Source organism: Cyprinus carpio, chromosome A11 (genome assembly GCF_018340385.1).
Source record: "Cyprinus carpio isolate SPL01 chromosome A11, ASM1834038v1, whole genome shotgun sequence".
Lineage (NCBI taxonomy): Eukaryota > Metazoa > Chordata > Actinopteri > Cypriniformes > Cyprinidae > Cyprinus > Cyprinus carpio.
This window is the reverse complement of record NC_056582.1, coordinates 7,672,113-7,684,032: the sequence shown is the minus strand read 5'-3', so window position 1 is coordinate 7,684,032 and position 11,920 is coordinate 7,672,113. Positions and strand designations below refer to the sequence as shown.

The window sequence follows — 11,920 nt, the reverse complement described above, 5'->3', positions numbered from 1 at the left end:
GAAAAAATATCTGCCAATGGGCTCAGAAAAAAAAATCATAAGACAGTTTATACATTTATATACAAAAGGTACATGGTTATTGTAAATGTCAGGCAAAGATCACAAAAAAAAAGATTTTTTGTTTTGTTTGTAAATCCCACAAATTTTAAACTGCAGTAAAGATGAGTCCGTCATAATCTCATGCTGCAAGGGAAACATCATTTTTGTAATAGTACATCAATGAAAAAATGAGAACATATTTGTGTGTATTTTTATTTCGATCACATTGCAACAGACAAAACATAGCAGATGGATAAGAACACAAATGTAATTTCACAAATGGAAGACAAATGTGTAAATAATTGCAAAAAGTGCTACAAATACAAAAACATTAAGTGTTATTAACTATACCACACAATATTTTTTTTTTTTTACAAATTTCTACATCAAAAATTTGAACGGGATTTGTCAAAAAACGATTGAATTTTTTTAAATATATAACCACATGCTATAAATTTCAGACATTCATAAATGCACGTAAACAAAGAATTTTATTGAAATCAAAAATTGGCAAAAAAAAATAAAAATAAAAAGAGTTGTTAAAGCTTGTGTTGAAATCCCAAACTTAAGGAAATGGTTACGTTTACACAGAATCAAACAGCTCTTTAAGTGCTTTAAACAGACTGATTAAGGCTGATCTGTGACAGAAGTACTAGACTGAAGGCCATTTGTTCATAAGACCCAGCTGACTTGCTCAGTACCAGATACTGTCCAGATTTATGTTTCCATCTTACATCAGCATGTAAATGAACCCTTAGTTAATGGTGACAGTCATTTACTGCTGTAATCATGGTAAATTACACATCTATATACATACACCAAATGTGATTGTGTTGTTGTAAAAAAACTAATGTTTCTAACACCTTAAAGAATCTAAAAAAATCCATTAACACACGTAATAATCAAATAAATGCACAAAAAGCACCTTAGGTAGTTTCTAGAATGTAGTGTTTTTGACATTCATATTCTGATAGAAAAACATGCAAACACAATATCATTACAAAAAATCTGTATAATACTGTATATACTGCGTAGATTACATGTTCAGAGAACACAATGCACCTTTTATTTGTTTAGTTTTTAAATCACTGATTCACCATGTTGAATATTAAAGTGCATACGAAATGTGCTTGCTTAGTTTGAAAAAAATTCAAAACTGTATATAGGTTAAAAACACTGGTAAATATAACTGTATATGCAATGATAGTAATGTCTTTCCAAAAAGGAAAAAAAAAATAACAATATTTTTTACCTCCACTGCTAAGTTGCAGGTGGTGTATATTGTTTTGTACAAATTATCACAAAACAAACATGGATTCGCATGAAAAAGTGCAAGATATATATCATTTTATATGAATCTATAAGAAGATCCAGAGCCAGCTTTACTGCTTTACAGTTACAACATGCTAATTAGGAAAACAGGTTCAATATTTTCAACCTAGACGCTCTTCAGGAAGTGCTGGCAAAGAGGACAATGTTGTCCAAATTGTAGCTAGCAGACCAAATTAAAAATATCATAATTCAAAGTTCTGCCAACACTTTTCCAGAGACAATTTTTTCCCAACCAATTCATTCCTATATCCAAAATTTCAGAAAATGACAGAAATTTGGATAAAGTTTAGTTGTAAAAATCTCTTGTAAATAGTTTTTGTTTTCATGTAATTTAGCCATACCAGTGAGAACAGGCCATAAATCCTTCATGAAGTCATGTGTTGCTGGCCCATTCAAGTCTGTCATCAACGCAAAACCCACAGGCACTTGTATGAATCCCTTATTACTATGAAACGGGACAATCTAGACAACATTGCTGCTTGACAAGTGTGTAGAAAGATGCCTCACATTCTCAAAAACCTAAGCAAAAAACAGCAAATGTAAGACAGTATGTGCTTAGCATTCGGTGATTTTTTGTGGAAGTATGATACAAGCTACATCCGCAAAAGATTCTGGAAAATGAAGATCTCTTTCACATTCATCAGTCTCTGTAAACTTGCAGTTTAGGATGTATTGTGAATACATGTAAGATATTCACAAAGATGAATATGTGATGACATTGCCCCAGCGCTGCTGGTCCATTCAAATCTGTCATCAATGCTAATCCCACAGGGACTTGAATGAAACTCTCATTAGTATGAAACAATGCAATCTACATGAAGGGCCAAAGACTACATTACTGCTTAAGAAGTGTACAGAAAGATGCTTCACATTCTCAAAAAGCTCAGTAGAGAGTGTGCTTTCATATTCCCTCACACAGATGTGTTCAGGCCTTCAATCATGCATACTTCAAAACTGAAGACATAACAGTCCCTTTTCAATGAGAGACAGCCAATTATACCATTACTTTTACTACTGCTTACTGGTGCACACTAAACCTTAATCCTAAAACAGCAAATGTAAGACAGTATGTGCTTAGCGCTGGGTAGTTGTCTGGGGAAGTACGATAGGGGTACAAGCTATTCCTGCAAAAGATTCTGGAAAATGAAGATCTCTTTCCCACTCATCTGTCTCTGTGTTATAAACTTGCACAATACTTGTGACGTTATTGAGGTGCCAGTTGAATCCTCCAACTATATAGATCTTTTTATCCAGCAGGCAGCAGCCAGCCTCTGACTGACCAGCACGCATCGGACTGACTGTTGTCCATTGATCGGTCTCTGGAACGTAATACTCTACAGCTAGAACATCAAAGCAGCGGTCAACATGGTCCATTCTGCCACCAAGTGCATAAATACGGTTGTTTACACTGATCATAGCATGCAGGACTCTTGGCTCGTTCATGGGACACTTGAAGTCCCACTGATCCAAGGCTGGATCATAGCAATAGAGAGTTTTCTTATCCTCTATAGACACCCCATAACCTCCAGAGACGTAGAGTTTCTCTCTGCACGTCGCTCCGGCATGACCCCAGATTCTCCTCTTCAGGGAATCCACATAAGTCCATTCATTTTTCCTGGGACAATAGCACTCTACAGAGGACAAGCTGCCAGACCTGTTGCGCCCCCCAGTAGCGTAAAGTCGTCCATGCAGTACATTGAGCTGAAACTGAATGCGGCTTTCCTGCATGGGTTGGATTCGAAGCCACTGGTTCAGATGGGGGTCGTAGCGGAAGCAGATATCAACTGCGCCCTCTCCACTGCGATACTGTAAGTGCTGCCCACCCACGATGTACACAAAATTGTCAAGAACCGACACACATGCATGGCTGCATCCCATCTCCATTTCGGTCAACTCTTTGAACTGTCGCACTGTGATGTCGGGCAGAGAGTAAACTTTGGTGCTGACTGTCCGATCGTTGTCGGTGTAGGGTGTTCCACCGAAAGTAATTAGTGACGTGACGTCTGAGCGAATGGAAGTTCGCGGTGATTGCATTTCGTGCTGTCGGAATGGAAGGATTTGATAATTAAAGGCCTCTAGAAGAAAGTGTCGACACTGCACATCCTCCACCATGATGTCGACAGTTTGGACACAGTCCACAAGTTCATACGACTGCATTAGCGGGAAGCGGACGTGACAGAGCACTTCACTGGCTGCAGCTCGTCTGGATGCATCATGTTGAAGCCAGCGGATTGCCGCGTGGAACAAGTCGATCTCACTACAGTTCTTCAACTTGTTGCTCTGAAGAAAGAAAACCAGTCGTTCCTTTGGAATGTGAAGGAAGTCGTCCTCCTGAGCTATTTGCAGGAAGTGACGGAATGTGAATGCATCGACCGACTGCTTAAGGGATGAGAGGCTGAAAGTGGTGGCCATCTGGCCGATGTTTAGACAAGTTTCAACACTCATGGCTGATTTCAGGAACTCCTCACAAAGCTCCACCACAGGCACCATCTGCAGGAAGACGGCTGCACCAAGAACATCCTGAATGCAGTCCAAGTCCAGAGTGATTTCAGAACTGTAGGCAAAATCAATAATGTGCTTCAGTCCTCTGGCTGAAAGACCTTTTAGCTCTATGGTGTTCTGGTTTGACTCCTTCATTCCTCCAGTAAACATGGCTCTGTATGGATTAAGAAGACAAAATTTTATACCTTTATTCAAATGTGTGGCAAAAAGAGGGGATCTCTATAATTTTAAAATAAAACTTATAGTGCAACTGTGACCGCTCACTTTTTTAATTTTGTATTTTTAGCAGCTTTGGTTCTGGAAATATTTTCCCCATTCATTTTCTATTTTAATAAAGAGTTCTAAACCTTGAACCAAAACAAAACTACAAACTTCCATTTGTACATACAATCTCTGGCCGATTGAGTGCTTCTTGTTTTTAATGGGTAATACATTTCCTGAGATGTTAACAAATAGGGACTTAACAAATAAGCAACAGGTGCTGATGGAATGGTAAAACTGTTAACTGCCATAGCCAAGGTACATAAAAATCACTAAGAAACAACAGAGAGGATGGCAGAACAGACCATCATTTACCAAAGTTACAAAAAAAGGACAAACCTCACACCATTACCTAATCTGTTACTTAAATTCTCCTGAAGTAGACGTTTAGAGTTAGGGGTGGGCGATACGGCAAAAATATCATATAAATGTTTTTTTTTTTTTCAGGAAAATCATGATTTTATCACGATTCTTTGTCATTTGGTTTTACTATTTTGCAAATTGTCTGAACAGCACAGCCAAACTAATTTCCCTATTTTAAAAACAAAGGTAACAAAATATAAAATAAAAAACAATTGCAGATATTTAGGCCAAAGTGGGCGAAGGTAAAAATCTTTGTCATTATTTTATCTTTGTTATTTACTTTGTTTTTACTTTCACATTAGACATAACCAACTTTGTTCATATGTAAACCTTGTGTGTTTTTGAAGGTAATAGCGCAATCAGACACGAAAGATAACTTAGTACAGTAATCAGGCACTATTTGACAGGCTTTTTAGTGTGTGTGTGCTTCAGGTGTACATGCTCAGAAAAAGCGCATGTCAGATCAGCACACGGATGAACTGTTTAACTGGCAAGGCTTTAAAGCACATGCAATTAATGTACTTTTGTGATTGCAAAAAAGTGCCTGACCTCTGCAGAAGCATCCAATTGCACCAAGTCTGGCTTAATAGACGTGCCCAGATAGCTGGCTTGTTGCTACCATTCAGAATGCTAGAGGCTCTTCTACACACTCTCTTTATGATTGCAAGTGGTGTGGGTTTGAGGAGTGGTGCGAAGGGCACTAGCTGATATCAAATCAGTGCTCAGTCATTTATTTATTTATTTATTTTTGTAAGACCTTATTGATGGTGGAAAATCGTTTTCCACTACTAAAATCTACTTATTGGCTATCGCTGCATGTCATGTTGGGCACTACGGTGGGGCAACATCTCCTTATTCATAGATTTATGAAGGGTGCCCACCGTTTCCTTTCAGTCACTAGAAGAGGAGTTCCAGAATGGGACCTCTCCGTGGTGCTGGAGGCCTCGTCTCAACAGTCTTTTGAGCCCCTGGGAGATATACAAGACCTCCTGTCTTTAAAAACAGCTCTGCTCCTGGCCTTGGCATCGGCCAAACTTGTCAGTGATTTGCATGTACTCTCTGTTCATCCCTCATACACTAAATTCTCTCTCAGTGAAGATAAGGTTTTTCTCTGGCCTAACCAGGCCTTTATGCTAAAATGCTTCCTAGCATTCACTTGTGAGGTACTTGAGCTTTCTGCTTTTCACCCTCCCCCATTCTCCTCTGTGGAGGATCAGAGGCTAAATGCTTTTTGTCCTGTTCATGACCTGCGGGTTTACATCAACAGGACCATCCCTTTCAGGTGGAGTGATCAGGCCCCCCATCAATCTAATAGAGAGAGACTCAGAGCACACTCCACTAGGAGCATGGCAGCCTGGTGGGCTCTGTTTAAAGGGGTTTCCCTGCAGGACATTTGTTCCGCAGCAAGCTGGGCCTCTCCACATACATTTGTCAGACACTATTGGCTTGATGTTATCCATACCCCGGTAGCTCACTCTGTTTTAGGTATGGGCTCTTCGTAGCCTTGTGCTCTTAGACCCTCTACACCTTTTAAGCCTGGGTTATCCAGCTCAGCTTATTCATGTCATTAAGCAGGTCATTTATACCCTCCCGACACCATATTATAAATTTATATATGTGTGTGTGTGTGTATATGGTGTACAGGGCCTCACTCTGAGTCTACTGGACAACTGGAAGCTGTACATATCTCCCATAGGTGGATCTCAAACATGACATGATGAAAGAGAACAATAGGTTACTGTTCGAGAACCCCAGTTCTCTGAAACATTGAGTGGAGAGATCCACCAAGTTTATCCTGCTTTCTGGTAGCGCGAGCAGGGGTTTTATGCGCTAGATTAAGGGGCAGTCCCTTACTTGCCATTGGACATGCACTCATGTCTGTCAAGCCAGACTTGGTGCAATTGGATGCTTCTGCAGAGGTCTGGCATGTATGCCCTTCCCATATGTGGATCTCCCCACTCTATGTTTCAGAGAACCGGGGTTATGAACAGTATTGTTTACTGACACTGTCAGGGACTATTTTTTTACTATTTTTTTTTAAATGCCTGAAGGATGGCATTTAATGATTTAACATAATAAAAAGTAACATATTAATAAATCAATTTAGCGTTTAATATATGTATTGTGTGGTAACTATTTTATAAAAGCAATAAGCCCTGTTAAGCTGTGGTTTACAGTGAGTTAAGGTAACAATGCCCTTTAACTCTACAAAATTCACTGTAAACCATGGCTTCACGGGGCTTGTTGCTTTATCAAAAATTTTTGATCTCCTCCGACCAGATAGAATTATAGACTGAAGCTAATAAATTGGAGTCTGTGACCATCATACACTACGCCATTTCCTACGAAATCTGTCAAGTCTAATATGCAGACTGGCTCTGACTTTCGGCAACTCGTCCAGATTGTAAATCAATGTAAAATCCAGTAGCATATTCCATCCTATAGTAATGAAGACAGAACTTTCATCCAACATTTTCAGTGAAATATATCTTTAATTTTTCGTGGAACCAACTCACTAGTGGTTAAGCTTTTATCTTCTTTTTTTATTCAACAGAAGAAAGAAATTCATACAGGCTTGGAACAACTTGAGGGTGAGTAAATGACAATTTTCATTTCTGGGCGAACTATCCCTATTAGTTTATACACACAGTAGTCAAGTCAATATTCATTTGGTCTAAGAACATGGATTAACCTTGTAACTTATTTTATTAATCTCGTCATTTACATCTCAGTTGGCTGGTGCTAAAAAACAGTGTAATGTCTCACCTGAAGTAGTCACTGCAGGAGGCCAAAACCACTTTGTGAACCTCAAAGAGCTGGTTGTCAATGACCAGAACCACATCCAGCAACTGACCTTGATTGCGTAACGCAGACAGTCCCCTCAGGAGAGTGTTGCTGTGGCTGGGGGCTGAGAAAGTACAACAGAGCGTGCTGTTCTTGTTGTTAGCCATGCTGGAAGAAAGAGAGGATCAGTTTACAAGGAACTGTATCTCTCACCACTCCCTGATCATTGTCTCTGGCTACACAGTCAACAGAAATTCACAAGTAGCTTGATGAGTCTGCTGTATCCTGATGCTCCACCAATAGGTCTCGGTTGCTAAACTGGCGCAGCAACATGATCCCTGTAATGGCACCTATTTTTAAATTAATCAATAGAATGGATAAAGAACCTTTTTAAATACAGTACCCATAAGCCTCACAAATACCAAGTAACAAGTGACCCAAACAATTACCAATGTCAAATGGTTCTTATGATGACAGTGCATATGTTAAACAAACGTTAAACAAAAGAAAGTTAAATACCTGTATTGTCATTGATCCTAACCCTCACATTCTTTTGAGAAAGACTATACAGTGCACAACATAAATGAGTAAACCTCCTCTGAATAAATATAAATAAATTGTTTTCTTAATGATCACTAATATAATTCATGGAAAGATGGCAAAAATGAAACGTATTAAACATATACTTAATAAAAACAACAAAATACATGCCGATATTTTCTGTAAGATAAGTAAATTAGCCAATTTCGTTTAAATGAAGGAATGCAGAAATGAGTACACCCTAGATTTAATTTTAGAAAATGTATAATATTCTATTACTTAGTGTGTCCTCCAGAACTTAAAGTATACTGCTCTGACCCTTCTTGGCACTGAGTTTACAAATTCATGACACATTTTCACATCTGTCCTGTTTAACTCCTGGACGACCTCCTTAAATGCTCCGATCTTTAATGGGGAGTTTTGCTCAGATCATCTCTAAATAATCCCCCATAGCTGCTCAAGAGCATTAAGATTGAGTGAAATGCATGTCCACTGAAGGACTTTCACCTTGGGATAATGAATATCTTCCTGGTCATGCTGAAAAAATGCCCAATAATGCAGGGAATGAGGAGAGGGTAATATCTTCTGTTTCAAGATTTTGTATTACATCACAGAGTAGTGTGTGAATTCATGCCAGCATTGATAAAACACAACTCCCTCACACTTTCAGCACTCATTCATCCCTATATAAAAGCTTTACTACCACTGAACGTCACTGTGGGTACCAAGCACTTCTCACTGTACTCCTCCTCTAGCAACACCAGAACATTTTGGATGCTTTTGGATCCAAAATGACTGACTTGGTCTCTTGAGACCAGAGTATGGATTCCCAGAAGTCTATATTTTGTAAATATGGGCCTTGGAAGAGGTTAAATGAGTTTATTTTGCTTTAGCTACAGTAGGTAATTCTAGTTGTAGTCTCACGTAGCCAGACATGGCAGCTTTCATTGGTCAAGGCCCGCCCATGAGGCCGTTTGACCGACATGTCAAACAACCAATCACAGTTTGTTTCGTTGAGCGTCACGTTTCGGGGCGTGGGAATGTCGCCACAATAACAGACCAGTGTGTAAAACTATCGGACGTAGTTTAAAGATTCTATGCCACAAACTTTAAATATTTCACATACTTTTGAAACTCCAGTGTTTAGTTGATCCTGATAAGCACTCGTCGTCACACTACGGCATTCTTCTTTTGTGAGGGGGGTTTGGTGTCACGGCATCTTTGTTTCGTGGCGGAACGTTAAGGAACGCGACACACACGTCTCCCGAAAAATCCTGTAGAATTCAACCAATCCGATGACGACTTTGACACTACTGAAGTGTTTCCACTTTTGTGTCTCATATGCATCAGACGTTTACAACACTTTTAATTGCCAGGAAATTACTTTTCTTTAAATGTTTTGTTTCAATATACTTACCTGTTGCTAAAAAATAGCCTTAAACCTCTACATTTATTTTTATTTATTTTTTTTATTTAGTAATTTTCAGGAGGGTGTACTCATATTTGCAACATAAAATTGTATCACTTTGATAAGAAAATCTTATTTTGCTAAATAATTTTGGCAGTCTTCTTTGGTAATTGATCAAGTAGGCTTGTTGGAACATTATATCTTCAAAGAACCATAACATGACTTTTAAGTATAGAGTAATTACTGAATTTGTTACGTTTTAGAGAAGGTGTACTCATTTATGCTGTGCACTGTATATACTTTAATGTTTGGGGTCCTAGATAGTGCAGTGTTATATATACACATATAATGGTACGTTTATAGCCAAATAATAATAATAAACAATACATTTTGGAATGGAAAACAGGAATCACCATACAGTCTAGTGTGATTATTAAACTTTAAAAGGTGTTGATATCAATAAATAAATGTGAGCAATGTTCAAAATCAAAGTGCTGTACTGTTGCGCAGACAGTGGGCTCACAGGTTCAGAGCATTTATGCCAATAGATTGTCAAAAATAATCATCAGTATATCCTAAGCAATGTTTACTTTATGGTGTTTATATTGTAATAAATTGTAGATGGTTGTGAGAGTGCTTATTTTATCTCCCTCAGCATACAAATTTCAAAAGAGTCCCAGTGTATTTCAAAAACAGTGTAATGTCACATTATTTCATCAATTCTCATTGAACCTCTAACGTTTTTATGCATACCTAAATGTTTCAATTTAGGAGCACATGTGCTCCTTTGGAAAAAAGTAAGTGTTGAGCCCTGTATTGACATGTTAAAGTGCCCCTATTATGCCATTTTGATTATTGCCTTTCATGCGTAATCCAGCTGTATGTGAATGTAAACAATCTGAAAAGTGCATGATAAATAAAGTTATAGTCTCCCAAAATAAAGAATAGACTCTGAACTATGAAATGAAATGAGTCGACAGTAATTTTGTGATGCCTACATGTCACTGCAGACTATGCTACAGCCTATATGTTATCATATTATGACCTAAAATAATATAATAGTTCTATATAATTTGTCAAAATAAACTAAAAATAAAACATTAAGGGCCAGAATTATTTAACAGGGCAAATTAGAGACTGTAATCCCATAAAAGTGGTGATGGGAGTGGAAAATTCTGCGGGTCATCAAAATGGGTTAAGACATACTTTTTTTGGGTGCAATCAATGATGGCGCAAATACTAGTAAACTGACTACCGTAAACATGGCATTATTTACTGAAATACTCTCCTCCCGTACATTTTGGGTCTAAAAGGGAAACTCCTACATATGCAAATGCAATGAGTTCAGTCGCAAAAATGACTGTGTCCACACTTTTTCATTGCTAATTTTTCACTGTGCGTCTTTAGTAAATCCTGGCAGCAGTTTTTAACACCAAAAGAGGGTTTGCACTGTTAGTGAATCTGGCCATGTAACGAATATCAGTAATCTTGAATACTGCATGTGAATTTTTGACATTCCCAACATTCTGATGTAAAGTATGAATAACGGTTATTACATTAAATGTTAATAAATGATTGCTTTTTCAAAGATTAATTTTAAATGAGTGTTGGGAGGCAATCTAAACCCTCCTAAAACACAGGAAGAAAAAGTATGCACATCTACATATCCAAAATTAAGCGATATCAATAATTGTATAAATAAATAAATACATAAATTCTAATTTGTTGATAACCAATATGGTAGAGATTAAATGGCATTGCTACCCAGCTGGTCATGGGATGCCAACTTAGTAGTGCCCATGATGGCAAGACCCTCTATATGCAGAACAAAACAACATTTTCTAGAAAAATGACCTTGAGCCTCCATCTAAAGTTGAGGTAAATCATTGTAATAATATTTTTAAAAGCGCTTTTCATTACTTTAAATATAAAACATTAAAAATCATTGAGTGAACCTTTAATAATAATAGCACAAAGAAAGACTGCAGAATAAAACTTTTTTTTTTCCTTTCCTAATATTAGCACTTAACCCTGCTGCATTATGGGACAACCTCTCGCATGCAACATCTGATGCTACAAGCTTCCCTACCTGCTTTGAGCTCGATTCAGACAGAGTTCCACACCGTCTGACTCCGCCATGCTCAGCGAGGGTGAGGGTGAGGACGGTCATCGTGTGTGGTAGCCCAAATTACCGCTAATAAAATATTAAATACAAGACAAAGCATTAACAAAAAAAAAACAAAAAACAACCAAAGAACCCATATCATACATTACAGTTTCAAATGCATGGAGTGCTACGAGACAACGAGAGCATTAGAATGAAAAGTAATGATTTCTACCTCATTAATAGCTGTACTCGAGGACAGTCCAGGTGCTGCTGACAGAGTTCAGTTTACCTGCGCGCGCCTCACAACCTCTGCGCGACCCCGCGGTTGCTGCTGCGCGCTCACGAGCACACCACTCGCATTACGTCTGCCACCAAATGACACAGCTAATCAGAATAAAACACATGCATTCATCTTACGATGTTTTTATGTAGCCTGACGGTTTAGGTGCGTTATCATACATAACCTCAGTCGCTTATTTCGCTGTCAAAACCAAAACGCGCAGCTCTTCTTGACCGTAAGGGGCGTGGTCGCCACTGATATGTCAGTGGGCGTGGTCTTTCTCTTTTCCGCGCGTCATCACATG

The 11,920-nt window shown here is 38.3% G+C and overlaps 1 protein-coding gene across 4 annotated transcripts; it reads right to left on the bottom strand.

Annotated features, from left to right (window-relative positions):
* Positions 1-147: 147 nt before the first annotated feature.
* Positions 148-11,870, bottom strand: LOC109063975 (kelch-like protein 26). Of its 4 annotated transcripts, none has more exons than XM_042766119.1 (5): positions 11,569-11,858; positions 11,319-11,423; positions 7,495-7,631; positions 7,264-7,405; positions 148-4,027 (listed from the first exon to the last, which is right to left on the bottom strand). In XM_042766119.1, the coding sequence occupies exon 5, from the start codon at positions 4,021-4,023 to the stop codon at positions 2,446-2,448; it is 1,578 nt and encodes a 525-aa protein (XP_042622053.1). In that variant the 5' UTR covers positions 4,024-4,027; positions 7,264-7,405; positions 7,495-7,631; positions 11,319-11,423; positions 11,569-11,858; the 3' UTR covers positions 148-2,445. The 4 variants fall into 4 exon arrangements, with proteins under 4 accessions (XP_042622053.1, XP_042622050.1, XP_042622051.1 ...); XM_042766116.1 differs by lacking the exon at positions 7,495-7,631 and having other exon boundaries at positions 149-4,027; positions 7,264-7,449; positions 11,569-11,701; positions 11,796-11,870; XM_042766117.1 differs by having other exon boundaries at positions 149-4,027; positions 7,264-7,631; positions 11,569-11,859.
* Positions 11,871-11,920: the final 50 nt, after the last annotated feature.

Bases quoted from the DNA above. Each gene is read 5' to 3' on its own strand.
- LOC109063975 (XM_042766116.1), bottom strand. From the start codon at position 11,368: ATGGCGGAGTCAGACGGTGTGGAACTCTGTCTGAATCGAGCTCAAAGC. The intron at 7,450-11,318 runs GTAGGGAAGCTT...TCTTTCTTCCAG, and splicing joins CTGAATCGAGCTCAAAGCAG to CATGGCTAACAACAAGAACA. The intron at 4,028-7,263 runs GTGAGACATTAC...TAATCCATACAG, and splicing joins TCCTGCAGTGACTACTTCAG to AGCCATGTTTACTGGAGGAA.